This window comes from Gobius niger, assembly GCF_951799975.1.
Source record: "Gobius niger genome assembly, chromosome: 12".
Classification (NCBI taxonomy): Eukaryota; Metazoa; Chordata; class Actinopteri; order Gobiiformes; family Gobiidae; genus Gobius; species Gobius niger.
In genome coordinates this window covers 32264839-32291669 of record NC_136863.1, presented here as the reverse complement: position 1 = coordinate 32291669, position 26831 = coordinate 32264839, and the positions used below count along the sequence as shown (strand labels likewise).

General features: G+C 43.3%; 1 protein-coding gene across 1 annotated transcript; it reads right to left on the bottom strand.

Moving 5' to 3' along the window:
- Nucleotides 1-136: 136 nt before the first annotated feature.
- rgma (repulsive guidance molecule BMP co-receptor a) lies at nt 137-26254 on the bottom strand. Its single transcript, XM_079567402.1, has 4 exons — nt 26024-26254; nt 14294-14409; nt 6228-6748; nt 137-904 (listed from the first exon to the last, which is right to left on the bottom strand). The coding sequence occupies exons 1-4, from the start codon at nt 26035-26037 to the stop codon at nt 254-256; spliced, it is 1302 nt and encodes a 433-aa protein (XP_079423528.1). The 5' UTR covers nt 26038-26254; the 3' UTR covers nt 137-253.
- Between the last annotated feature and the right edge of the window lie 577 nt (nt 26255-26831).

Here is a 26831-nt window from a genome sequence, read left to right as displayed (position 1 = left end):
GAGTGTTGACAGAGTTAATCCTTCCCCTTCATCGTCATGTGAGCAGTGACTCCATGGCTCCGCTGTGGAAAACCCTCACTGGGACGCTCACATCAGCTCTGTGCCGCTGACGTCCAGGACACCGTCCCGGACCCCTCCTCTGTCCCCGCTCCAGGCCTCTGACCTGGGGGCGATGATCATGTTTTGACTGAATGAGACAACAGCACCTGACGACACTGGAGAACAGAGCACACTCAGACAGAGGGATGAGGGACTAGAGGCCCCCCCACAGCACACACAGCAGGGCCCCCAGCAGCAGGGCGAGCGCGGGCCCCTCGTGGCGGGCCCCGCTCCTCGGGTCCTCCTCAAACAGGTGGTGCCGCTGGCTGTTGGAGTGCAGCAGCTTGACGTCCTCGAAGGCGTAGAACGCAGCCATGGTGAAGTTGATGTCCCCGGAGGACAGGAGGTCGAACACGCAGGACTGGAAGTACAGGTCCTCCACCGGCAGCCGCTCCTTGCACTTGGCTTTAGCCGTGTGGTAGCTGAAGCCCTGGCCCCTGGCGCCCCCCGGCCCCTGCAGCGTCCGGTTCAGGTGGATGCGCTGGTTGTGGGGGCATCCGTGCAGACAGAGGTACAGGTCCTGGCTGTCCCCCTCCTCCGCAGCGTGGACCACCTCCTCGGGCATGCGCACGGCGAAGGTGAGGTATCGGCCCACCTGCCGCACCACGATGGTGGTGCCGATGTAGCGAGCCTGGATCTCCACGTGCGCCCCTGGAACCTTCTCCACGATGCGCAGCGTGTTCGCCCCGTGTCGCTCGCCGCCGTTCTTGGATCCATCGGCGAAGGCGGCGGGCAGCTCGTCCGTCTCGGCGTGGTACATCTTCTGATCCACACACTCCTGGAAGTTCTTAAAGATGATGGTCAGCTGCAAAGACAAGGACAGTCATGTCACAGTGGGCGCTTTATACTAACGTAGTCCAACACAACAATGACCTTTCTGTAAACACATTAGGGCTGTGCAATTAATCGAAATTCGATTACGATTTCGATTACAACAGTAAACGATTACAAAATTAGCATAATCCCAAAAAATCGATTATAATTTTTTTTTTCAATTTTTTTTTTTTCTTCCATTTTTTTTATTTTTTTCAATTTTTTTTTCACATTTTTTTTTCTAATTTTTAATTTTTGGATTTTTGTCACTTTTTTGCTGGATTTTTGTCTTTTTCTGCTGGATTTTTGTCTTTTTTTCTGCTGGATTTTTGTCTTTTTTTCTGCTGGATTTTTGTCTTTTTTTCTGCTGGATTTTTGTAATTTTTTTTGATGGATTTTTGTCTTTTTTCTGCTGGATTTTTGTCTTTTTTTATGGATTTTTGTCACTATTTTTGCTGGATTTTTGTCATTTTTTTGCTGGATTTTTGTCTTTTTTTGATGGATTTTTGTCACTTTTTTGCTGGATTTTTGTCTTTTTTTCTGCTGGATTTTTGTCACTATTTTTGCTGGATTTTTGTCTTTTTTTCTGCTGGATTTTTGTAATTTTTTTGATGGATTTTTGTCACTTTTTTGATGGATTTTTGTCTTTTTTCTGCTGGATTTTTGTCTTTTTTTATGGATTTTTGTCACTATTTTTGCTGGATTTTTGTCATTTTTTTGCTGGATTTTTGTCTTTTTTTGATGGATTTTTGTCTTTTTTTCTGCTGGATTTTTGTAATTTTTTTGATGGATTTTTGTCACTATTTTTGCTGGATTTTTGTCATTTTTTTGCTGGATTTTTGTCACTTTTTGCTGGATTTTTGTCTTTTTCTGCTGGATTTTTGTCTTTTTTTCTGCTGGATTTTTGTAATTTTTTTGATGGATTTTTGTCACTTTTTTGATGGATTTTTGTCTTTTTTCTGCTGGATTTTTGTCTTTTTTTATGGATTTTTGTCACTATTTTTGCTGGATTTTTGTCATTTTTTTTGCTGGATTTTTTTAAAGGCAACAAATAATCGTTTGAATAATCGTGATTTCAATTATGACAAAAATAATCGTGATTATTATTTTTTCAATAATCGAGCAGCCCTAAAACACATTCATGCTTTTGAGATCGAAAGCCTCCGAATCCGCCCGGTCAGGGTTTGCTGTTGCCCCTTGTGTCCTGAAAACACTCAGGGCTGAAAAACATGATCTTCTTTAAAATGGTGTGAGCTCTGAAGAGGCAGAACCCTGACATTTGAAAGCTTACGTCTCAGCACAGCCTAGTGGACTGCTCTGTCCTGGCTGCCTGCACTGACCTGCAGCGATTACCAGCATGCATTAGCGTTAGCAGCTTTGACACCGTGTTCGGGACAGCCTGAACCCGCAGAACCCTCTCCCGCCTTGTTTCCCACGACGGCGGGAGGAGGTCATTAGTTTAAACAACACAGCCCCGGAATTACAGGGAATGAGCCACAATCACGACCTCGGCGGTGATTGAGAGCAGCGATTTGTGCTTTGGCAAATCCTCCTCCAGTCCAGCAGAGTCAGACAGAGAGCGGGCCCTCCATAAATCACAATCTAAGGCTGCTGATAAGAGCGCACTAACGGCTGAAGACAGAGGCGGGGGAAAGCGCCTCCATCCACCACGAGAGTCCAGGAGAACAAGGAGCCAAATATGACCCACGAGGAGCCAAATATGACCCACAAGGAGCCAAATATGACCCACAAGGAGCCTAATATGACCCACAAGGAGCCAAATATGACCCACAAGGAGCCAAATATGACCCACAAGGAGCTAATATGACCCACAAGGAGCCAAATATGACCCACAAGGAGCCAAATATGACCCACAAGGAGCCAAATATGAACACAACAAGTGAAAAAATGACCCACAAGGAGCCAAATATGACCCACAAGGAGCCAAATATGACCCACAAGGAGCCAAATATGACCCACAAGGAGCCTAATATGACCCACAAGGAGCCAAATATGACCCACAAGGAGCCAAATATGATCCACAAGGAGCCTAATATGACCCACAAGGAGCCTAATATGACCCACAAGGAGCCAAATATGACCCACAAGGAGCCAAATATGACCCACAAGGAGCTAATATGACCCACAAGGAGCCAAATATGACCCACAAGGAGCCAAATATGACCCACAAGGAGCCAAATATGAACACAACAAGTGAAAAAATGACCCACAAGGAGCCAAATATGACCCACAAGGAGCCAAATATGACCCACAAGGAGCCAAATATGACCCACAAGGAGCCTAATATGACCCACAAGGAGCCAAATATGACCCACAAGGAGCCAAATATGACCCACAAGGAGCCTAATATGACCCACAAGGAGCCTAATATGAACACAAGGAGCCAAATATGACCCACAAGGAGCCAAATATGACCCACAAGGAGCCAAATATGACCCACAAGGAGCCAAATATGACCCACGAGGAGCCAAATATGACCCACAAGGAGCCAAATATGACCCACAAGAAGCCAAATATGACCCACAAGGAGCCAAATATGACCCACAAGGAGCCAAATATGACCCACAAGGAGCCAAATATGACCCACAAAGAGCCAAATATGACCCACAAGGAGCCAAATATGACCCACAAAGAGCCAAAAATGACCCACAAGGAGCCAAATATGACCCACGAGGAGCCAAATATGACCCACGAGGAGCCAAATATGACCCACAAGGAGCCAAATATGACCCACGAGGAGCCAAATATGACCCACAAGGAGCCAAATATGACCCACAAGGAGCCAAATATGACCCACAAGGAGCCAAATATGATCCACAAGGAGCCAAATATGACCCACAAGGAGCCAAATATGACCCACAAGGAGCCAAATATGACCCACAAGGAGCCAAATATGACCCACAAGGAGCCAAATATGACCCACAAGGAGCCAAATATGACCCACAAGGAGCCAAATATGACCCACAAGGAGCCTAATATGACCCACGAGGAGCCAAATATGACCCACGAGGAGCCAAATATGACCCACAAGGAGCCAAAAATGACCCACAAGGAGCCAAATATGACCCACAAGGAGCCAAATATGACCCACAAGGAGCCAAATATGATCCACAAGGAGCCCAAAATGACCCACAAGGAGCCAAATATGACCCACAAGGAGCCAAATATGACCCACAAGGAGCCAAATATGACCCACAAGGAGCCAAATATGACCCACAAGGAGCCAAATATGACCCACAAGGAGCCAAATATGACCCACAAGGAGCCAAATATGACCCACAAGGAGCCAAATATGACCCACAAGGAGCCAAAAATGACCCACAAGGAGCCTAATATGACCCACAAGGAGCCAAATATGACCCACAAGGAGCCAAATATGACCCACAAGGAGCCAAATATGACCCACAAGGAGCCTATTATGACCCACAAGGAGCCAAATATGACCCACAAGGAGCCAAATATGACCCACAAGGAGCCAAATATGACCCACAAAGAGCCAAATATGACCCACAAGGAGCCTAATATGACCCACAAGGAGCCAAATATGACCCACAAGGAGCCAAATATGACCCACAAGGAGGCAAATATGACCCACGAGGAGCCAAATATGACCCACAAAGAGCCAAATATGACCCACAAGGAGCCTAATATGACCCACAAGGAGCCAAATATGACCCACAAGGAGCCAAATATGACCCACGAGGAGCCAAATATGACCCACAAGGAGCCAAATATGACCCACAAGGAGCCAAATATGACCCACAAGGAGCCAAATATGACCCACAAGGAGCCAAATATGACCCACAAGGAGCCTAATATGACCCACAAGGAGCCAAATATGATCCACAAGGAGCCTAATATGACCCACAAGGAGCCAAATATGACCCACAAGGAGCCAAATATGACCCACAAGGAGCCTAATATGACCCACAAGGAGCCAAATATGATCCACAAGGAGCCAAATATGACCCACAAGGAGCCAAATATGACCCACAAGGAGCCAAATATGACCCACGAGGAGCCAAATATGACCCACAAGGAGCCAAATATGACCCACGAGGAGCCAAATATGACCCACAAGGAGCCAAATATGATCCACAAGGAGCCAAATATGACCCACAAGGAGCCAAATATGACCCACAAGGAGCCAAATATGACCCACAAGGAGCCAAATATGACCCACAAGGAGCCAAATATGACCCACGAGGAGCCAAATATGACCCACGAGGAGCCAAATATGACCCACAAGGAGCCAAATATGACCCACAAGGAGCCAAATATGACCCACAAGGAGCCAAATATGACCCACAAGGAGCCAAATATGACCCACAAGGAGCCAAATATGACCCACAAGGAGCCAAATATGACCCACAAGGAGCCAAATATGACCCACAAGGAGCCTAATATGACCCACAAGGAGCCAAATATGACCCACAAGGAGCCAAATATGACCCACAAGGAGCCTAATATGACCCACAAGGAGCCAAATATGACCCACAAGGAGCCAAATATGACCCACAAGGAGCCAAATATGACCCACAAGGAGCCAAATATGACCCACAAAGAGCCAAATATGACCCACAAGGAGCCTAATATGACCCACAAGGAGCCAAATATGACCCACAAGGAGCCAAATATGACCCACAAGGAGCCAAATATGACCCACGAGGAGCCAAATATGACCCACAAAGAGCCAAATATGACCCACAAGGAGCCAAATATGACCCACAAGGAGCCAAATATGACCCACGAGGAGCCAAATATGACCCACGAGGAGCCAAATATGACCCACAAGGAGCCAAATATGACCCACAAGGAGCCAAATATGATCCACAAGGAGCCAAATATGACCCACAAGGAGCCAAATATGACCCACAAGGAGCCAAATATGACCCACAAGGAGCCAAATATGACCCACAAGGAGCCAAATATGAACACACCAAGTAAAAAAATGACCCACAAGGAGCCAAATATGACCCACAAGGAGCCAAATATGACCCACAAGGAGCCAAATAAGACCCACAAGGAGCCTAATATGACCCACAAGGAGCCAAATATGACCCACAAGGAGCCAAATATGACCCACAAGGAGCCAAATATGACCCACAAGGAGCCAAATATGAACACACCAAGTAAAAAAATGACCCACGAGGAGCCAAATATGACCCACAAGGAGCCAAATATGACCCACAAGGAGCCAAATATGACCCACGAGGAGCCTGACGCTGATGTGAACATGTGAACTGTCCTAATGTGGTCTGTGAGCTCAGAATGCGAACACTGAGGCCCCTCACCTTGCTGGTGGCAGTTGCCATGGAGCCCGGCACCACGGGGGTGTTGGTCACCTGCACGGACAGGTACTTGTTGTGGATGAGAGGCCACGCCCCCTCCACCTTACAGGTCTGGAACTGGTCGGTGAAGGTGCGCAGGTGCGGATCCCCAAAGAAGCCGCAGTGCGTGTAGTTGGGCGGAGGGGCGCCCCGGGGCAGGCTGCGCTCGTAGTGGCACACCTCGGGCCCGTCGGAGCGCTCTTGGCTGTCGGGCGGGGGCACGGGCGGGGGCGGCGGGGCCTGGGGCGTCCTGGAGCGCGGCTGTGAGGTGGGACCCTCTTTGGAGCAGTTGTGTTGCATCATGAGGTCCTCGATGCCGTGCTGGGCCGAGTGATAGGCCAGGTCCCCGCGGCAGGTGCGCGCCGTGCGCCTCACGCAGCTGTTGTAGGCGCGCAGGGCCGTGCAGAACTCCTCCTCCGCCCCGGACTGACCCGTGGACGCCCAGAACTCAGAGTTACACTTCAGGATCTTACACTGGAGGCTCTCTGCACACAGGAGGAGCACAGGATCACAATCAGAACACTTTTTACTGACATCGTTTGAGACGTGCAACATTAAACATAAAAAACACAACACAGAGTTTAGATAAAAATAAGCTATACACTTTAAACTATAAGGCTTAAGGGGCTGCATAAGAATATTCAATTTAGGGCTGAAACGACTAATCGATTAATCGACGACTAATCGATTATTGAAAGAGTCGACAACTATTTTAGTGATCGATTAATCGTTTTCTGGCTCACACAGACTAAAATGGAGCAAAAATGACAGAAAAAAATGTAGTATTTTTGATGAAAACCCACTTTGATTTTATATTTAGGGTCTGTAGTGGTTTGTACAATGTAAATATCATGAATAGAGCCTTCAAAAAACATTTCCCTTTAGTTTACTCCATCAACACTTCCTTAACCCCTTAACTCCCGCCTGAACCGAGATGATCTTTTTCTTCACGTCATCAGATTTTTTTTCCATCATTTTTTTGTTGGGTATTCAACTCATTTTTGTAGCTTTTTTGTCATTTTTTTGGTCATTTTTTCATCAATTTTTTTGTCAAATTTTTGTATTTTTTTTTGGTAAATTTTTATCACATTTTTGGTCATTTTTTCGTCCATTTTTATCAATTTTTTGTCAATTTTTTGGTCACATTTTGGTCACTTTTTGGTCATTTTTTGTCACATTTTTGTCATTCTCTCGTCAATTTTTATCACATTTTTGTCACATTTTTGTAATTTTTTACAAAAATTACAAAAATGTACGCGCTCCAAAATGACATTTTTGTCATTTTTTGTCACATTTTGGTCATTTTTTTATCACATTTTTATCACATTTTTTTCATTTTTTCGTCAATTTTTTGTTAATTTCTTGTGACATTTTTGCCACTTTTTCATCAATGTTTTCTCACTTTTTTGTCACATTTCCATCATTGTTTTCGTCTCAGTTTTGTCGCTATTTTTGCACCTTTTTCCCCAGAAGCTTTTGGATTTGGGGTAAAGCCAAACTGGAGAAACTGTGCTCGGTTCAGGTGGGAGTTATGGGGTTAAACAGCGCGACTTAAGCTATAATGTGATAAAAAAAAAAAAAGGAAACTTTACTACACCATTCACAGCCAAGCGATTAATCGATTAATCGTAAAAATGATTGTTAGTTGCAGCCCTAATTCAATTAAAAAAGATAAAAATAAGAGGTAAAATATGGTAGACGACAGGATTGGGTTTACATGTGGTGCATGGAGTTTAAGTGATATAGCGGCTTTTTGCACTGATGGTTTCAACCTTTGCTTGACAAAAGGTTCAAACTACTTGGAAAGTAGTGGTGATAATATTTCTGCACTTTTGATCCAAACTAATAAATCCAAGGTGAAATCAAACAATAGGAGCAGATGAGAGCGTGCGAGGCCTGCAGGTCTGAACAGATGCAGAGTTTGTTTGGACAGACGTGTTCACAGACATCAGACGGAACAGTATCTCTGCAGGCGTGTCCTCACTGTCTTTGGTTTTCCTTCAAAAACACGCAAAGCTTCGCACTGAGAGTTCACAGTCGTCCTTTGACTTTTAGACCGGCTGGGATTGTTGTGAAAAACCTTGAAATTTGGATTGTTTTTGAATCATGATTGAGTTCATCGTCCACACTTTAAACAAGAGCGTTGAAGATTAGGCAGAATTATGAACTGCTAAACAAACACAACCTCATTAGACGGTCCTGTATTTCAGAACATTTCTAAACTGCAACGTGAGCAGCTTTTAGACATTAACCTCTTAACTCCCGCCTGAACCGAGAGGATCTTTTTCCTCACGTCAGATTTTTTTTCCATCATTTTTTTGTTGGGTATTCAACTCATTTTTGGAACTTTTTTGTCTATTTTTTCATCCATTTTTTTTATCAAATTTTCCGTCATTTTTTTGTCCAATTTTTATCACACTTTTGTAATTTTTTTGTCACATTTTTGTCACTTTTGTCATTTTTTTGTCAATTTTTTTTATCAAATTTTTGTCATTTTTTCGTCACATTTTTGTATTTTTTTTGTCAATTTTTTGTATTTTTTTTGTCAAATTTTTATCACATTTTTGTAATGTTTTCGTCTTTTTTTCGTCATTTTTTCGACATTTTTTTGACATTTTTTTTATCACATTTTTGTCATTTTTTGTCACATTCCCATCATTGTTTTCGTCTCAGTTTTGCTGCTATTTACGCAGCTTTTTCCAGCAGCTTTTGGATTGGGGTAAAGCCAAACTGGAGACAATGTGCTCGGTTCAGGTGGGGCTTAAGGGGTTAATAAACGCAACCATTCGGATTTCAACTTGGATTATCCGCAGATTTCCCGCTCGGCCGTAGTGAGGAGGTGGTCCCGTGCCCTGGGTGTGAGATAATGAGTCTGATAAAGCTGCGTACAGTGTGCCAGTCTGGAGCAGCACATCAGCAGCACATCAGCAGCACATCAGCAGCACATCAGCAGCACATCAGCAGCACATCAGCAGCACATCAGCAGCACATCAGCAGCACATCAGCAGCACATCAGCAGCACATCAGCAGCACATCAGCAGCACATCAGCAGCACATCAGCAGCTCTCCTCCCCCTCCACACACAGCGTTATCTCACAGTGGGGCCGTCAGCACATTGTCACTCTGCCGTGTGGCTCCGAGTCTGCAGAGAGTCCGACTCGATAAGGCTCTGAACGTGGGAAGGCCAATTCCGTTTCAAAAGGCCAAAACGTGACATGTGGAACACGCTCCTGAAGAAATCTACCAACTTTACACTTCGTAAGACCCGGGCACTGAGAGACCAAAAGCCAATTTCATGGGCAAGTGCGGTTTTAAACGAGGTCATACGAGCATCAGCGACCGCGGTGAAATGGTCCCGGTTTCTCTCGCGCGCTTTCCCTTGTAGGGGAGGGCCATAAATTCCTGATTTTGCTTTTAGCACCATTCATTCATTCATTCATTCATTCATTCATTCATCTGTTCATATTTTGGGAATTGGACTACATTGGTTTATTTCACTGACAATCTGTTCAAACAGCTCCAGTTGCTCCATTACCAGGCTTCACTTAAGTCAAAAATACAGACTTTTACGATACTTGGTTTTCGATACTCAATACTAAAATATTTGTCGTCTTGATTAAAACCAGAAGAGAGAACAGTAATGTTCATTTATGCTTTTTCCAGGGACGTGCACAGGTAGAGCCCAGGTGGTGCTCAAGCACCTGTCTCTTTGCCCTGTGCCCTTTAAGTGCCCTTCTCAAGACCTGTTTTTTTTCCAACCCAATATTAAGTATTGTTTCTTTTATCGTTCTTAGATGTTTGCCCTACTGAGTCAACATGTGCTGAAAATACAGTTTTAATGTTCAGACACTTCAAATCGCGCTTCCTTCCTCCTCTGCCTCTCCAGCCGCGGCGGCGCTGACGCTCATGATCAATAAAGAGCAGCTGTGCTGGCCCCGTGTTCCCCCGTTTGAGAAGATGGTACAGCCCATCTCTGTGACACACGGGGGTAAAGTAAACTAAGTCAATTCGAGAACTTTATGAACGAGCCAGCGCGACATGACTGGATTATTAAAGGGAATGGAAACGAAAGGGCCGACGGGGCGAGGACGTCAGCGCCGCCGCTCGTGTCGAGATCAGGACAAAGTCAGCGGTAACAAGTCAGTAACTTCCGCGGTTCTGTTTTGTCGCGCTATAAAATGTTCTGAAAATGAGCTGTATCACTCAGACTAAGTCAGGGCTGAAGGTCGACCAGGGCCAGAGCAGAGTGAGCTGAACTAAGGAGACAGAAGGCAGAAGAGGTGCCTGGGTTCTGGACACTGCATCTGTGTGAGGAGCACGAACAGCCCAGGATTATTGTTATTCAAGATATTTTTGACAAACCAGATATTGTAAGTGTAGGCTATAGTACCTTTGCTTACTTATCTGTATTTGTGCTAATCTTGAGTGCAGAGCAATGTGATAGTCCTACGTCGTCCTCTAAAGTCTTTATTATTAGGTCCACATAATTGGACATGTTAATCAATGGTCTGTTAGTGTCACTAGTTGGGGGGGGGGGGCGGTTGCCCTTTTGTCTTGGTTGAGCACCTGCCCCTCAAAATGTCTGTGCACGCCGCTGGCCTTTTCCTTCCCTTTCATTTTTTACATTTGTATAACAAAATGGCAGGAATAAAAAACACTTTCCACCTTTCTCTTAATCCCATTTTTCAGAATGTTCCCCTTTATTGTTAAACCCATTGTCAATCACTGTGTCAATCACCCACTGTTGTGACTTTTTGGAGAAGGTGCAGCACGCAGGGTTGCCAGGTTAGCCAAACCTTCACAAATATAGCTGAAAAACTGCCCAAAATCGGCAAACACGGTGCACGGCTGGAATTACCTCTGTATTTAACTTTCTCCATCTCTCACACACTAAAAAGCAGCCCTGAGCGCCTTCGATTGAACATTTTCTCATTGGAAACAGTAATGTTTGATTAGAAACATCACTATGCACAGAGAACAGCGCAGCCACAACCCACGGATCGCTCTTTTTCACCTGCCGGCCAACCTGGCAAAGCTTCACGTTTTCTGATTGAACCGATTGCAAGTCGAACGCAAGTGAACAGAAGCCAAATGATGCAAGTGCGGAGCCACAAAACCGCTGGCAGAAAATATGAAAAATATAGATTTATTTTGAGTGATCTATTCAAGGCAATGTGTTTTACTTCAGACAGTGCAGGCACGTTATCCTTCTGGCCTCCCATACGACCGTTGCCATGGAGTTTTCCAAGAATGTCACATTAAAGACTAGATTGAGGGATATTTTACCTTCCAGCTAAAAAGAATGGACCGGTTTCTTCTCTCTTATGCACTGGGCGATCACAGTGCTCGGCCGTCCCTTGGTTTGCAACACTCCAACACTTACATACGACTTTAGACGGGCGCTAGACTCCCCCATTCAGCTTCTTAACCGAACAAAAAGGGCTGCATTGAAGGAGCAGCGAGGAGCGAGCCGCCCCATCCCCCAAACACAACACGGTCCGGGGCCGCGCTGCTCTGAAAGCCCCTTCAGTGAGACACAATCCACCGAGCCACGGACCACAGCAAACCACACCGCCACCGTTTCCAACTCCGGCCTCGTCCAAAAGTCAAACCGCGGTTCTGACTGAACGCTCTGCGGGATTCAGGAAAGGTCGTTTCGTATCGAGCAAATCGAAAACGAGTTGTTGAAAATCCAGTTGGTTTGACTTGTTGGACCCAAATCAGCGTAAATGTGACTTCCACAAATACATATTTTAACCTCTTACAATACCTTAACAATAACGAGTGCATTTTCCCCAGTTCGGCTTTTTATTATTGTTTTTTTGATCGGCATCATCAGCAAAAAGAACGGGAAAGGTGGTCGTAGAAACAGACGCAAAATCATTCATATAAATAATAAATAATAATGGTCCCAAAATTGAACCTTGTGGTGCACCATACTCCACGGAATTCCTTTTAGATTCATGTTTTTTTTATACTGGGCTTTACCCAAATCTAAAAGCTTCTCGACTGGAGATCAACAATGTCACGCCTCATTTGAAATCTAAGACCTACAAAAGTGATGGAAATTTTTCGTCACGTCGCCACATTTTTGTCATTTTTGTTGTGTTTCTCTCACGTTTTTGTAGTTTTTTGTCCGTGCTTTTCTCGTGTTTTTGTTTTGACTTTTCATCCTGTTTTTCTCGCTATTTTGATGCTTTTCTCTTTAGCTTTTAGATTTGGGTAAAGCTCGGTTCTGTGCTCTTCCAGAATGGACATATGGCCGGTCGCTGCCCCTGTCGTTATCGCAATATTAGGAGACACGATATCGCAAGAAGCCACGATATATCGCAAATTTAATCTGTTCTTCCGACCGGCTGACATTTGATGAGACAAAATCTGATGGAAAAAACAAAAAAACTGGTAATGATTTCTGCAAAAATACAAAGAAACGCACTTTAGCATCCTCTTGACCCGCCTTAACTCGGGCCGAACGATATGGACAAAATCATGCCAGGCGTCTCGATGGGTTTGGTGAAAACTAAGCATTTTTTGCGGTTTTATTGATGAAAATCGTTCATACCTTGCCTTTTAGATTTTAATATTTTAAATGTTCATATCTCGATCATGATGTATCTTTCAGCTTTAGCCTTAACCAAACTTATTTTCTCCATGTTCAGTTTTACCCAAATCTAAAAGCTTCTGCTGGACTGGAGTTTACGGCCTATAGGCCAGGATGACGCCTCATTTGAAAGCTAAGACCTACAAAACTGATCCCACATTTTTGTTGTGTTTTTTCCACCTCTTTTTTTGGAGTTGTTTAGTCCTGTTTGCATAGTTTTTTTTGCCATGTTTTGTCACGTTTTTGTTGCTCAGTTTGTTGCTTTGTCACTTTTTGTCGCTTTTTCCATCCCTTTTTTATATAGTGTTATTGTCACCTTTTTTGTCACTTTTGTCGCTTTTTAATACATTTTTTTTATCGCTCTTTTGGCGCTATATTTGTCACTTTTTTGTCACATTTTCTTCCTCATTGTCATTTTTTGTTGGGTATTCAACTCATTTTTGTAGCTTTTTTTGTCATATTTTTGTCATTTTTTGGTCAAATTTTTATTAATTTTTTGTCAATTTTTTGTAATTTTTTGGTCAAATTTTTATTAATTTTTTGTCAATTTTTTGTAATTTTTTTGTCACATTTATGTCACTTCTTCATACATTTTTCGTCACTTATTTGTCGCTTTTTAATACATTTTTTTTATCGCTCTTTTGCCGCTTTTTTGTCACGTTTTCTTCCTCGTTGTCGTCGCCGTTTTGACACATTTTTTTCAGATTTGTGTTCAAACTCGGGAAAATGTCGAGTAAAATATCGCAATATCTTTAACCTCTTAACTCCCGCCTGAACCGAGACTTTTTCCTCACGTCATCAGATTTTTTTTCCATCATTTTTTTGTTGGGTATTCAACTCATTTTTGTAACTTTTTTTGTCATATTTTTGTCATTTTTTTGTCATATTTTTGTCTTTTTTTGTCAATTTTTTATCAATTTTTTGTCATTTTTTCGTCCATTTTTTATCACTTTTTTGTCATTTTTTGTCAAATCTTCATCAATTTTTTGTAACATTTTTGTCACATTTCCATCATTGTTTTCGTCTCAGTTTTTGGACTGGGGTAAAGCTGGAGAAAATGTGCTCGGTTCAGGTGGGAGTTAAGGGGTTAAACCGATATCCAACACAATTACGCAATATCGCATTTTTCCTCAATGTGGCAATTTAACTTTAGAAGCAAAAGTCTAATTGATCAAGTTCATTCCGCAGTTCGGCACAAATAAGATACAAACAAACCTAAAATAACTACGAAAACATATTAAAAAAGACCCAAAATAGCTCCGGGACCGTAGACCGTCCTGACACATGTTGCTGTCGCGTGCGCCTCTCTCTGGAATGTTTACAGCGTTCCCACGTTTAGTCTCGGTCCCAGCGCTGGCGCGAGGACGCTGTTCTTCACTCACGCATTTCCCCCCCCCCAAAACCCCAGAGCCGTGAACGAGCGTCTTACCGGAGGGACAGAGCGAGAGGAACACGGCCAGGAGCCTGCACACGTCCAGCGCCGACGGTCTCCCTCTCTTCCCCATACCCGTCCATCCAGCTCGGGCTGAGGGCGCTCCGCTCTGCCTGCGCACGGAGGAGGAGGGGGGGGGGGGACAGGGGGGGGGACAAGGAGAGTTAGTTAGCGCTGCAGAAACCCCGTCAGTGTAATCCACAGCGTGTCCGAGGCCCGGCCCGCGCGCTCATGTCTGCTGTGACTGCGGCGGAGTTTGCGGAGTTTGGGCCAAAGTTGGGAGGAAAGAGTGCGCGGAGCCGTGTCGAGTGTCCCGGAGCGAGTGTGTGCTCCTTTTTAGGGAGTGTCCACGAGGAGGTGCAGCCTACGGGCCTCGCGCACACACGCTCAGCCAATCACAGCGGGCCCCCCCCCCCTCCTTCAGTGTCGGGTTACGCGTGTGTGTGGACTTGCCCCCTCTCCCCTCTCCCCTCTCCCTTCTCCCCTCTCCCCTCTCCCCTCTCCCCTCAGCCGCGCGCTCCTCACGGACACACAGCGGTTTCCACAAGCTTTGATTTGCTGCTAAGTGTAAAACTACCGCTGCACCTCCGCAGAGCATGGAGGTTGTTACTGTTAGGCCGTGTAGTGGAAGAAGCAGACTATGTTCCTGCGTAATAAGCCACAAGTAAAGGAGAATGTACTTAAATAAATAAAAGTACCAGATGAATATTCTACTTAAAGGTTCACAGCGGAACCTTTTGGTAAAAGGGACAAAACATGTTCTGAGGGCTGAATTTGGCCCCCGGGCCAGGCTTTGGGCACCCCTGGATTCTACTGTTGCCAATGAAGAACATGCTCCTAATGGAAATCTATTTTCACAATGGGTTTTGGACCTGCAGGCCTGTTTACAGCTCATGTTTGGACGTTCATTAACATATACATGGAGGAGCTGGACACGGCCCCCCCAGATGAGTCAGGTGTGATGACAGTGATGACAGTGTTTCAGGAGGTACTGGAATGACATAAGATAATTAAAAAAAAAAGCAACATTTCAACATTACTTTCGAGGAAATGTTCATTAGAATTACTAATGACTAATCACTACTGTAAGTAGGTACTCAAGACTCCAGACTAAAAAGATATTTGTGCGTACGTTTGTACCTTGTAGTGACTCATCCACTCACACAGCTGCTGGGTTAGTACAATGTCAGATATGCACAAATATTAACTTTTTTTTTGCATATACAGATGCACAAAGTAAATATATTAAAGTTTCCACTTTCATATGTTATTACATCAAATCAATAAAGCAGATCAGACTCAAGAGAGTCATTGTTCATATCAAAGTCCCTATACCTGACGAAGAGGGGGTGTGCAAATAATAATAATAATAATAATAATAATAATAATAATAATAATAATAATAATAATAATAATAATAATAATAATAATTAATAATAATACATTGGTTTTATATAGCGCTTTTCTGGACACTCAAAGGCCTTTTACATTGCACTAATCATTCACTCCATACTCGGTGGTGGTAAACTACTATTGTAGCCACAGCTGCCCTGAGGTAGACTGACGGAAGCGAGGCAACCAGCCTGCACCATCGGTCCCTCCGACCACCAGCAACCACTCACACACTCACTACATTCACTAGGCTTCCTGGTGTCAAACGGTCTCCCATCCAAGTCCAGACCAGGCCTCTCCATTGCCACAATATCAATAATTATGATCAAAATAACATTCAACACATTTAAAATAGTACAAATAATGATCATTTACGATTTATGCTCTACCTGAGTTCACCCACTGCTTATTTTTCTGACTTTTATTGTCGTGAGATCATAAATGACTCCTCACAGTGAGAACGTGGCGCTCAAGAGCTAATGTAGGTTAAAAATCTAAACTGGTCTTTTCTCTTTTAGACAGAAGGTAAAAACAGACACTAATAGACTTATGGAACAGGATGGAAATGTCAGGCCTAACTATTGGAATCACATGTATTTTGCAGCCCTGTTTTTACAGCATTATCAAGAAAACAGGAAAAACCCAGACTGGATCCGGGGTTCAGGTTTAATCATATTAACATAAGAATAAGCTGGAGTGACGGGTGCGTGTGTGTGTCCTGCTAAGAGTATTTACCGAGCGTTTAGCATAATTACACTTCAGTTGCCATGCGGTTTCTACTGTGCTGTTACTGTGGAGAGCACTACCTGTGTCAGCGCTCTTTCCAAACTGACAATCAGGAGGAGGCGGTGCTCGTTACCCTAATATGTTCTGGCCGTCGAAACATGTCACAGTACATCTCTGATTAAGTACCTCTTTGCTTCACGTCTGGCGTATAGTCGTATAGTAGTAGTAGTAGTAGTAGTAGTAGTAGTATAGGCTGGACGAAATGGCAAAAATGTATCAATCTCGATTTTTGATTCGATTTTTTTCCTAAATAATAAAAATAAATACATGAAGCTGTGAGTCATTCAACTATTCAACTCATTTTTGTAACTTTTTTGTCATATTTTTGTCATTTTTTCATCAATTTTTTATCCATTTTTTGTCACTTTTTTGTCATATTTTTGTCATTTTTTCATCAATTTTTTATCAATTTTTTATCAATTTTTTGTCACTTTTTTTGTCATATTTTTGTCATTTTTTTGTCACATTTTATCACATTTTTGTCATTTCTTCGTCAATTTTTTGTGACATTTTTGCCACTTTTTCATACATTTTTCGTCACTTTTTGAAGCTGTGAGTCAAACAGTAACAAATTACGATTATTTGCCAGGCAACACCACATTCTGAAATGGCACAGACTGGTTGCCTCGCTTCCGTCAGTCTACCCCAGGGCAGCTGTGACTACAATAGTAGTTTACCACCACCAAGTATGGTGTGAATGAATGATGCAAAGCGTCTTTGAGTGTCCAGAAAAGCGCTGTATAAAAGCGATGCGTTATTAATTCAGAATGATCAGAAAATAGGTTAAAAAAATGGGGCCAAAAAACATCGGGAAGTTTCTCTAGGGCCACCGGTCTGGCCCCTCACTTTACCTTAACCCTCACCCCCGGGCGTAACCGAGCTTTACCCAAATCTAAAAGCTTAAGAGAAAAGCATCCAAAAACAAAAATGTGCTGGAAAAGCAACAAAAAAGTGACAAAAACACAACAAAATGTGACGAAAACGTGACGACAAAGCAATGAAAAAACAACAAAAATATGACAAAAAATCCCCCGAAAAACAAGAGACAAAAACACAACGAAAAAGTGACGAAAACAGGCCATAAAGCCACAAAAAAGTCATGAAAAACAGCAAAAAGCAACAAAAACAAACAACAACAAACAAGTTACCATCACTTTTAACTTTCAAATGAGGCGTTACAGTGTTGCTCTCCAGTCAAGAAGCCTTTGGATTTGGGTAAAGCCGAACTGGAGAGAAGGCTGTCGGTTAAGGCGTGTGTAAGAGGTTCACATATGTATTTAACCCCTTCACTCCCGCCTGAACCGAGAGGATCTTTTTCCTCACGTCATCAGATTTTTTTTCCATCATTTTTTTGTTGGGTATTCAACTCATTTTTGTCACTTTTTTGTCATTTTTTGGTGAATTTTTTCGTCAATTTTTTGGGAATTTTTTGTCATTTTTTTTGTCACATTTTTGTCATTATTTTGTCATTTTTTTTGTGAATTTATTCGTCAATTTTTCGTCACATCTTTGTAATTGTTTTGTCACATTTTTTCACATTTTTGTCATTTTTTCATCAATGTTTTCTCACGTTTTTGTCACATTTCCATCATTGTTTTCGTCTCAGTTTTGTCACTATTTTGCACACCTTTTTTTCCAGAACCTTTTGGACTGGGGGCTAAAGCCAAACTGGAGGAAAATGTGCTCGGTTCAGGTGGGAGTTAAGGGGTTTAAGGAAGTGTCGCATTTACGCTAATTTGGGCCAGGCTGGCCAGAGTCCAGGGCTGTTTTTCAGTCCCGGTCCAGCCCCTGAATTCATACAAAAGGCAATTCTAAGTGCTTCACAGTTGCATGAAATTATAATAAAACAGATCAAATCAATAAAACATCAACATAAAAGTCAACAATTACAGTAAAAGGCCAGAGTTCCAGGGAAAATGCTGCCAAAATCTGCTTTCGATACCTTCATCTTTTTGATAACAGTAGTATCTAGTTTTTTTAATTTATTTTTCATTTTTGGGGGCAGTATAAATCCTCAAATGCCAAAGCTGAGAAGCCCAAAAGTGGGTTTATGAGCCACAATCATGGGGGTAAGACTAAACCATCCGTCAAGGACACGTTCTATTCTCTCCCATGATCCTCTTCTGCAGCTGACATGTAGCACTCAAGTCAAGTGCCTGTGTGAGCCGCATGAACCTGAAGGTCTGGTCGTGCGAAACACAAGTCGAGCACGCCCAGTTTGTTCTCAGGGAGCACGGCACACGGGAGTACACGGGAGTACACGGGAGTACACGGGAGTACACTGGAGTACGCTAACACAGGAGCAGCCTAACAAAGACACTCGGAGCTGTGTGTCACTGCATTGTGTGTTAATCCTATACATCTGATGACAGGCTGGTCCACATGCATCCCACACGTGATAGTGGGAACACCTACAGGTCTTACATTACGCGCTTGTGCCTTACTTTAGTGTGTGTGATATGTGTGGGAAGAAACGTTGCTACAGTGTGATTATTGTCACATCTGGATTTACACTCTTTATTTACTTTGAGGCGAGACACTGCAGGTGAATCGGGAACATTTTGGAGAAATTAATTTGAAACCTTTGCTGTAGAATCCGACATAAATATGAGGGGGAAGAACATAGAAAATAAGGCATAATAATGTCCAATATTCCTATGTTTTCAGCGAGAAAATCAAACACAATGGTTTAAATTTATGGACCTAAAGTTTTGGATAACACTTTATAATAACTACACCTTTATAGCCTTAATAAATGATGAATTAACACTTTCATAATGAACAATTCATTCGTTTGGGAACTAGGAGGACAAGTGATGCGAGCGCCTTTACTCAGCATTAGGAGGTTTTAGGCCAGTGGGTTTTCTTCAAGGGGAGATGCTTTCCTCAGATGTGTAGTGTAATTTTAAACACCGCGTCACTGTCTTATAGTTGGTGAGGACATTGACGTTTCCCTTTTCCTTTTCCTGTCTTCCAGAGCCACAAAATCTGGAATATTGTTGTGCACGAGACTGGAAAATTGGGCATCTCTATCTGCTACTCAAGTTTGTTGCTAGAGTGTGATGAAAGCAATGATGAAAATGATGATGATTTTTATGTATCATTTCTTTCTCATTGGTATCTTTTAAGAAATGTGTCTACAACTGCATTCTTGGTATGAAAACTACATGTGGGGGTACGCACTTCCGCTGGTTGACCAATCATCCATGGATGGATGGATGGAAAGCAGTACTAAGTAACTCGTGCACCCTAGAGGCCATAAGCGCCACTGCAGGTGTCGTAGCATGTTGCGTTTTTTTACTTATTAATTGTCCATGAGAGTAAAACTACGCTGACAGAAAAGACAAAGGGACAAAGGGATATTGTGCATCTAATTACACAATGGAGATCATTTGTTTTCACTCAAACTTGGCTGTAAATACTGTTTAAGTGGCGCTAGCCCGCAGTTAGCTTTGCCCGTTAGCCTGTTAGCTTCTTCTTCGTGATTCCATTAGTGTGTATTGGTGACTACGACCCGGTGGCAGTCAAGTTGCAAGTGTTGTTTTCTGGCCAGAGACACCGGGGGGAGATGGAAGACCCTCCCAATCATCCCATTAACACTTGTATTACCCCCAGAGGGACTACGGAGAGGATTTATTAAGGTAAACAAGTTACTTAGTACTTCTTTAAGTTAACTACTTAAAGGGATATTTTAAGGATTTTTGCCATAGCGCCTCATTTCCTTTAGAGTGTTGTTGTTTTCTGGAGATATATATTTTTTTTTAATTCAGGCAGTTCTTATATTTGAAGAGTTTAGTGGTGCTAGGCTAGTGCTAGGCTAGTGCATGTCTATGGTAACTAGTAGCCTGCATTAAAAACCTGTTCAAAATCATGGGCTCGTCCTCCAAACGTTGCCATGTCAGATTTGTAGAAGCTCCTTTGTGAATTCCACGTGTAGTAATGCGGCCGCAGGTAAACAAACTACTGTAGATCCGGGAGCCGAGCAGATCACTCCACCCCTGTGTAGCTACAACCAGGAAGCTGATGCTGCTCAAATATAAGTTATTTTAAATCCAAAATGGTTATATTTCAAAAATGATTCAGTCAACACAGACATTTATATCAGGCGTCTGGTGTTATATATATATGATTTGCCTCAGGTGCACTGTGCTTGGGTCAGACTGTTTTTAATGCAGGCTAATAGTTACCATAGACATGCACTAGCCTAGCACAAGCCTAGCACCACTAAACTCTTCAAATATAAGGACTACATGAAAAAAAAAAGAAATCTCCAGAAATCAACAACACTCTGGATAACTGGGAAATGAGGCCCTATGTCAAAAATCCTGAAATATCCCTTTAACTTCTAGAGTTTTATAAGTTGAGACCATTTACCATTTACCATTTAACTAATGAATTGTTCATGATGAATTAAGTGTTGACTCATCATTTCTTAAGGTTGCTTTCGTGCTACACGTGGATACCAAACATGTCAGCATTTCTGAATAAACACCATGTGAAAGAGGGCGGGGCACCACACTGGTTAGCTGGTAGTTATTTCCAGGAAGACTATGAAGCACGACTCAACAAAGCTTTATTAAGCCCTTAACCCCCGGTCGAACCGATTCCCGTTTATCCCTTAACCCCCGGGAAAACGGGAATCGGTTCGACCGGGGGTTAAGGGGTTAAACAAGCCTCATAAATGAAACCTTAAAACTAAGATGTTAAGGGAGAGAATTAGTTAAAAATCAGTCAAATCAAAACATTGACCACTGCTTGAAAAGTCGATGTTTTCACCTGCTGTGTGTCACCTTAAAAAGATATAACTTCATTTAAAGCTGCATTATGCAACTTTTTTGGGGGGGAAAACTTTTTTATTTGTGTGTATTTGACCTGCGGCTTATGTTTTGCCTTTACTTTCCATCACAGTGGCCTCTGTGACGTCATAGAGGCCACTGTGATGGAAAGTAAAGGCACACTGATAACCACCCATCATACAGCTATTGCGTCATATTTGCATAAAAAAGTTGCATAATACACCTTTAAAGGCACACTGCGTAACATTTTGGATTATACTGTTGCCAGCAATACAGAATACTATTTTTGTAGTGGGTAATCAAAGAATGGATTTGGATGAGGACCTAACCTCCCAGGAAAGTTCGGGTTAGGGTTAGGGTTAGAGAGGTGATCATGTTTATTTGTTCATATTTTAAACATTTATTTCAACAATAAAAATGCATGAAATAAAAATAAATGCTTGGATTTGAATCTATGTATTGGGTAAAATGCTACACAGTGTGGCTTTAAGCTTTAGTAATGCAGTTTGTTGGTTATTTTTGGGCTGGTTTAGAGATTGTTTACATCCACTTCACACATAAATCATGTTGTTTAAATGTGCTATAGAAATAAAGTGGATTAAAGTATGATCTGTATTAAAGCCGGTCCATAGACACGTGAAACTCAACTTAAACTGTGAAACTAACATATGATAGACTCATTACTTGCAAAGTGACATATGTGTAGCCTTTATTTGTTATCATTTTGATTATTATGGCTCATAGCTTGTGAAAACCCCAAATTAAAAATCTCAGAAAATCAGAATATTTTGAAAATGAACTGTAAGAAATAATCCTCAAAATCACAACAAACAAAGGCTTGCCATTCGTCACTCTGCATGTCATTCTAATTTTTCGACTGTCACCTGTAGTACTTCAATGGTACTTTGCAGAACAAATACTTTAGGTAGTGAACGTTTTGAGAACTACTGGTATATGGTGCAATTATTTAGAGACATTCAACAAGTGTTTTTTGTTGTTATTTTTTTTCCTTAGGCCATGACCAGGCAAATTTGGTTGTGTGCTTTGGCCCGTGTCATCCACCTCAACAATGTTCGCCCGTCCTGGCCCTCGAGGGGGGCGGGAGGGGGGCCGCCTGTGACTATTTTGTCCTTTATGGGCCGCTGTGTACAACAGGTGCAGGGCCTATAAGGAGCAAATGTACATTCTTCAGATGGCACATGGGACACTCCCACCCAACAGTGTCCACCATGTTAAACAGTTCATGGATGCTTCAACTATTGACGGGGGCGTCCAGAGTTAGGAAGCATCGCCGTCCAGGGGGATTTGTTTCTGTTTTCCTGAAATATCGGACGATTTGTGGAAGCGATTAGGGAATGCTCATTTGGGCTTCTTAGTAGTTACAGAGTAGTTAGCGCTGCAGGGTTAGCTGTGGGTGCACCGGTTTCTCTTTCCATCAGCAAAAAGTAATTAACTAGATCAGTATAAACATCTCAATTGGAGCAAAATAATCCAAATTTTAGTTGTTTTGACTGGTTAAGAAGTTGTTGGGCATTTGTCCTAGATTATTTCACTTGTTCTGAGATGTTTCTGACTCGTTTCGATACATTTTGTCCTTATTTCAGGTTGTTTTCTTTGCCAATGGGGAAAGAAAATTGTTTTTTATCTCATTGGCAATTTTACTTTCTTATTTCAAGCGAGATTTACCCTAGAACTGGTCTGAAATGTCCTCAAACAAGCAAAGTAAACTTGGTCCGATCAGGAAAAGTGTCTAAATGAGTGAAAACCGCTCAAAACAAGAAACATTTCCTCAATTCAAGTCATTTAAGACAATGCTTGTATTTACTTTTTGCAGTGTGTGCCCAGAACTAAAGGCCTGTAAAGACGACAAAATCTATAGTTCGATATATTGACGCAGGAACACTAAAGCTTAAACATCTGTGTCCAAGAAGCGCTCTATCTTAAAGGAACAGGCCACCATTTTGTCATACTGAGATTTGTTCTTACCTGAGCTTAGACGAGTTGATGTGTACCTGTCTTGTCTTTGTGCCCGTGGAAGAGCGTGGTCGCTTCTAACATCACCCCAATTTGGAGCTGTTGGAATAGACTGGGAGAGGCCAAATGCTAGCAACATCTTTAGTCGTTTTGTGTGACTGAGGGCACGCACAAAGACCAGACACTTACGCATCAACTCATCTAAGCTCAGGTAAGAACGTATCTCAGTCTGGGAAAACGGTGGCCTGTTCCTTTAAAACATCCCACAATGAACATGAAATACAGCAAGACAAGCCTGACCTTGGGTGATAATTGAAGTGTTACATTAGAAAAATGCAGGGGCTGGACTGGGACTGAAGAACAGCCCTGGACTCTGACCAGCCTGGCCCAAATTAGCGTAAATGTGACACTTACCACCCGCCTTAACGTAGCGCATTTTCTCCAGTTTGGCTTTACCCAAATCTAAAAGCTTCTCGACTGGAGAGCAACAATGTAACGCCTCATTTGAAAGCTGAGACCTACAAGAGTGATTGTAACTTTTTGTCAAGTCGCCACAATTTTTAACCTCTTTTATTGTTGTTTTTTCATTCCTTTTTTTGTGGCTTTTTGTTGCGTTTGTTGTCGTGTTTTTGTTGACTTTTCATCACATTTTTCGTCACTTTTTGTGTTGCTTTTCCGGCACATTTTTGTTTTCTTTTCATCCTCTTTTTGTCGCTAATTTGATGCTTTTCTTTTTAGCTTTTAGATTTGGGTAAAGCTCGGTTAAGGCGGGACCGGTGGCCCTAGAGCCAGTGGCCCTTCTATGCTCTTCCAGAATGGACACGTGGCCAGTCCGCCCCTGGAAAAATGTCTAAATAATGCAAATAAATGAGCTGGCAATAAATATTGTGCCCAAAAATGTATTGTTTATCTGTCATGTATTGAACGATGAGCAGATTGTCATGACGGCGAGTCATAGTGAATTTCTCCATTTGGGAGATCAATAAAGGATTATCTCATCTTATCTTACATTCATGGAGAACAGTCAGGGGCGGACTGGCCATGTGTCCATTCTGGAAGAGCACAGAAGGGCCACTGGCTCTTGGGCCACCAGTCTAAATTTCTCCTCAACCTCTTAAACCCCCGCCTTAACCGAGCTTTACCCAAATCTAAGAGCTTAAAAGCAAAGCATCAAAATAGCAACGAGCGAGCCAGAAAAGCAACACAAATGTGACAAAAAAGACGTGACGAAAACATGACAAAGCAACGAAAAACAGACAAAAAACAGACAAAAACACAACAAAAAGCCACAAAAAAGTAATGAAAAAAACAACAAAAACATGCTGCAACAATGTGACAAAAGGGTACAATCACTTTTGTATGTCTTAGCTTTCAAATGAGGCGCTATGCTGTTGCTCTAAAACCGAACAGGAGGAAAAGAGTCCAGGGCCCTTTTTCAGTCCCAGTCCGCCCCTGAGAACAGTTGAAACAGTTTAAAGGCAATTTCTTTGTTGCCATGTGTGAAAGCACACAGGACCAAAGGTAGAAAAAAAAGGGGATCAAATCTGGCTAGATGTTTGTGTTTGTTTATTTTACACAAGTCCTTTTGTTATCACGACTAAAGCTGGACTCGTCACGCCTCTAAATGTGTTCTGTAAACTACAGCAGCTCGAGTCAATTATCCTATTATTATACTAACCCTTTAACAGGACCCAAAACGAGCGCAGACCAAGACTAAAGCAGGACTAAATTAGATCTAATAATCATACACAAGTCCAAACCATGAACAACTGAATGAATGGTTAACAAAATAAGTCTCTAAACTTGGATATATAAATGTGCGTAATCCTCACCAAAAAAAGACACAGATCCCAGCCTCTGAACGCAGCTATGGGTGGCTGCGTGAGTAAACGGGTATCGACATGGATCTAGCTGTTCCAACTCCTCCACCTTTACGCACATGGGCCTGAATCGGCACGAACAATAAGACGATCTCGTCCATAAATCCGCGCGTTAATATGCAGCTGTCACTCTCGCTTATGACGCACAGCCCCCCCCCCCCCCCCCCCCCACACTCTGCCTGCCCGACCTGTTCCGCGCGCCGACACCGCACCGCACCGCACCGCGCGCACCTCCGGCACCGACACCCGAAATGCACAATAAACTGTTCAACAAACGACCCTTTTTACGCGTCTACGGGACTGATCGTTTCCGACAGATGGCTCCAAAAGGACAAAGCAAAGAAATAACGCACGTGGCTTTACTGGGGGTGGGGGGGGGGGGGACATGTCATTAAATGTGAGCTTCACGGACAGCTCTCGTATTGCTCTAATTGCAGCTGTCATGTGAGCGCACCGAAGGGCGTAAAAACGAGGGATATTACGCACCCGGCGGGAGCGACGCTTTCCACGAACGCCCGCACTTATTTCACCGGGAAAAAAGTAGCTCTAACCGGGGAGAACTTCAAGATTGAGTCGGGGGGAATGAACAAAAGCGTGGATTTTGAAACAAGTCTGGATTAATAATAAAATAAGGTAGATCAGAATTAGGATTAAAACAAGGGATTAAGATAAAACATGGATCTGAACAAGTTCCAACCATGAGGAGACTGCCCGAATGTCTAATCTGTTAAATCGTGTCCAAGTGGGCTGTAGAATGTCGGTCAATCCCGCGCGTAAAAACGATCCTCACAGAAGCGCGATAACCGCCAGGGAAAACCACGGAGCAAATCTGAAGTTATGCGCGACGTCGCCCCGAAAATCGCGAGCTTTGGTTACAGTTCTCACTGTGCGTGACCGACCTTGGTGGCTGCATGCGATCCGGCGAAGGAGCAGCGAGACGCAGCCGCCCGATCGCCCCCTCTCTCCGATCCGAAAAAAGCCCGTCTCGTGTGTCACTGCTGGCCAAAATTAAACGCGCTCCGGTCCGCTCTCTGCGCCGAGGAATCCTCCATAGTATCCACCGAGCGTGCAGCGGCGGCAGCAGCAGCGTCTTCCTCCGCCGGGGCAGATCCGACCGCAGCGGCAGCGCGTTTGGAGGCGAGATCGATCCGGGTTTAAACTCATTTGGTGAAAGTCCCCCCTCAAAAAAAGAAAAAAGAAAAGAAAAGAAAAAGAGACGGTTTGTGTCCTGGTGTGAATGACCACGAAGCACTGGTCCAGGTGGTGAGCTGGACGCGTCTGAGGAGCGGGGAAAAGGAGAGCAGAGCCCCGGGGGTGAGGGAGAAGTGAGTGTGTGCGCGCCTGCCTGGATGTGCGGCTGAAAAGGCTCGTTCCAAAAGTGTGAGAGAGACACTGATAGGCGCTGCGTGACGCCGCTGGGAACCGTTCACGGCACGGACGCGCGCGCCACAGGCAGGACGTTGCCAGGGCTGAATTAGTGAGAGAAATGCGTTGGTTGTGAGCGGTTTTGCGGACACTCACAGAGGCTTCATCTTGCGTTATTTATACACCGTGGTGGTGGGGATAATGTGTAGCCACAGCTGCCCTTAGGAGAGACTGACGGACGCGTGGCTGACAATCTGTGCCATCAGCGCCTCCAAACTGCAGGAACCGGGATTCGACGCGCAAACTTTACAGTTATAAGACTTTCATGTTAGAGCTTAGATG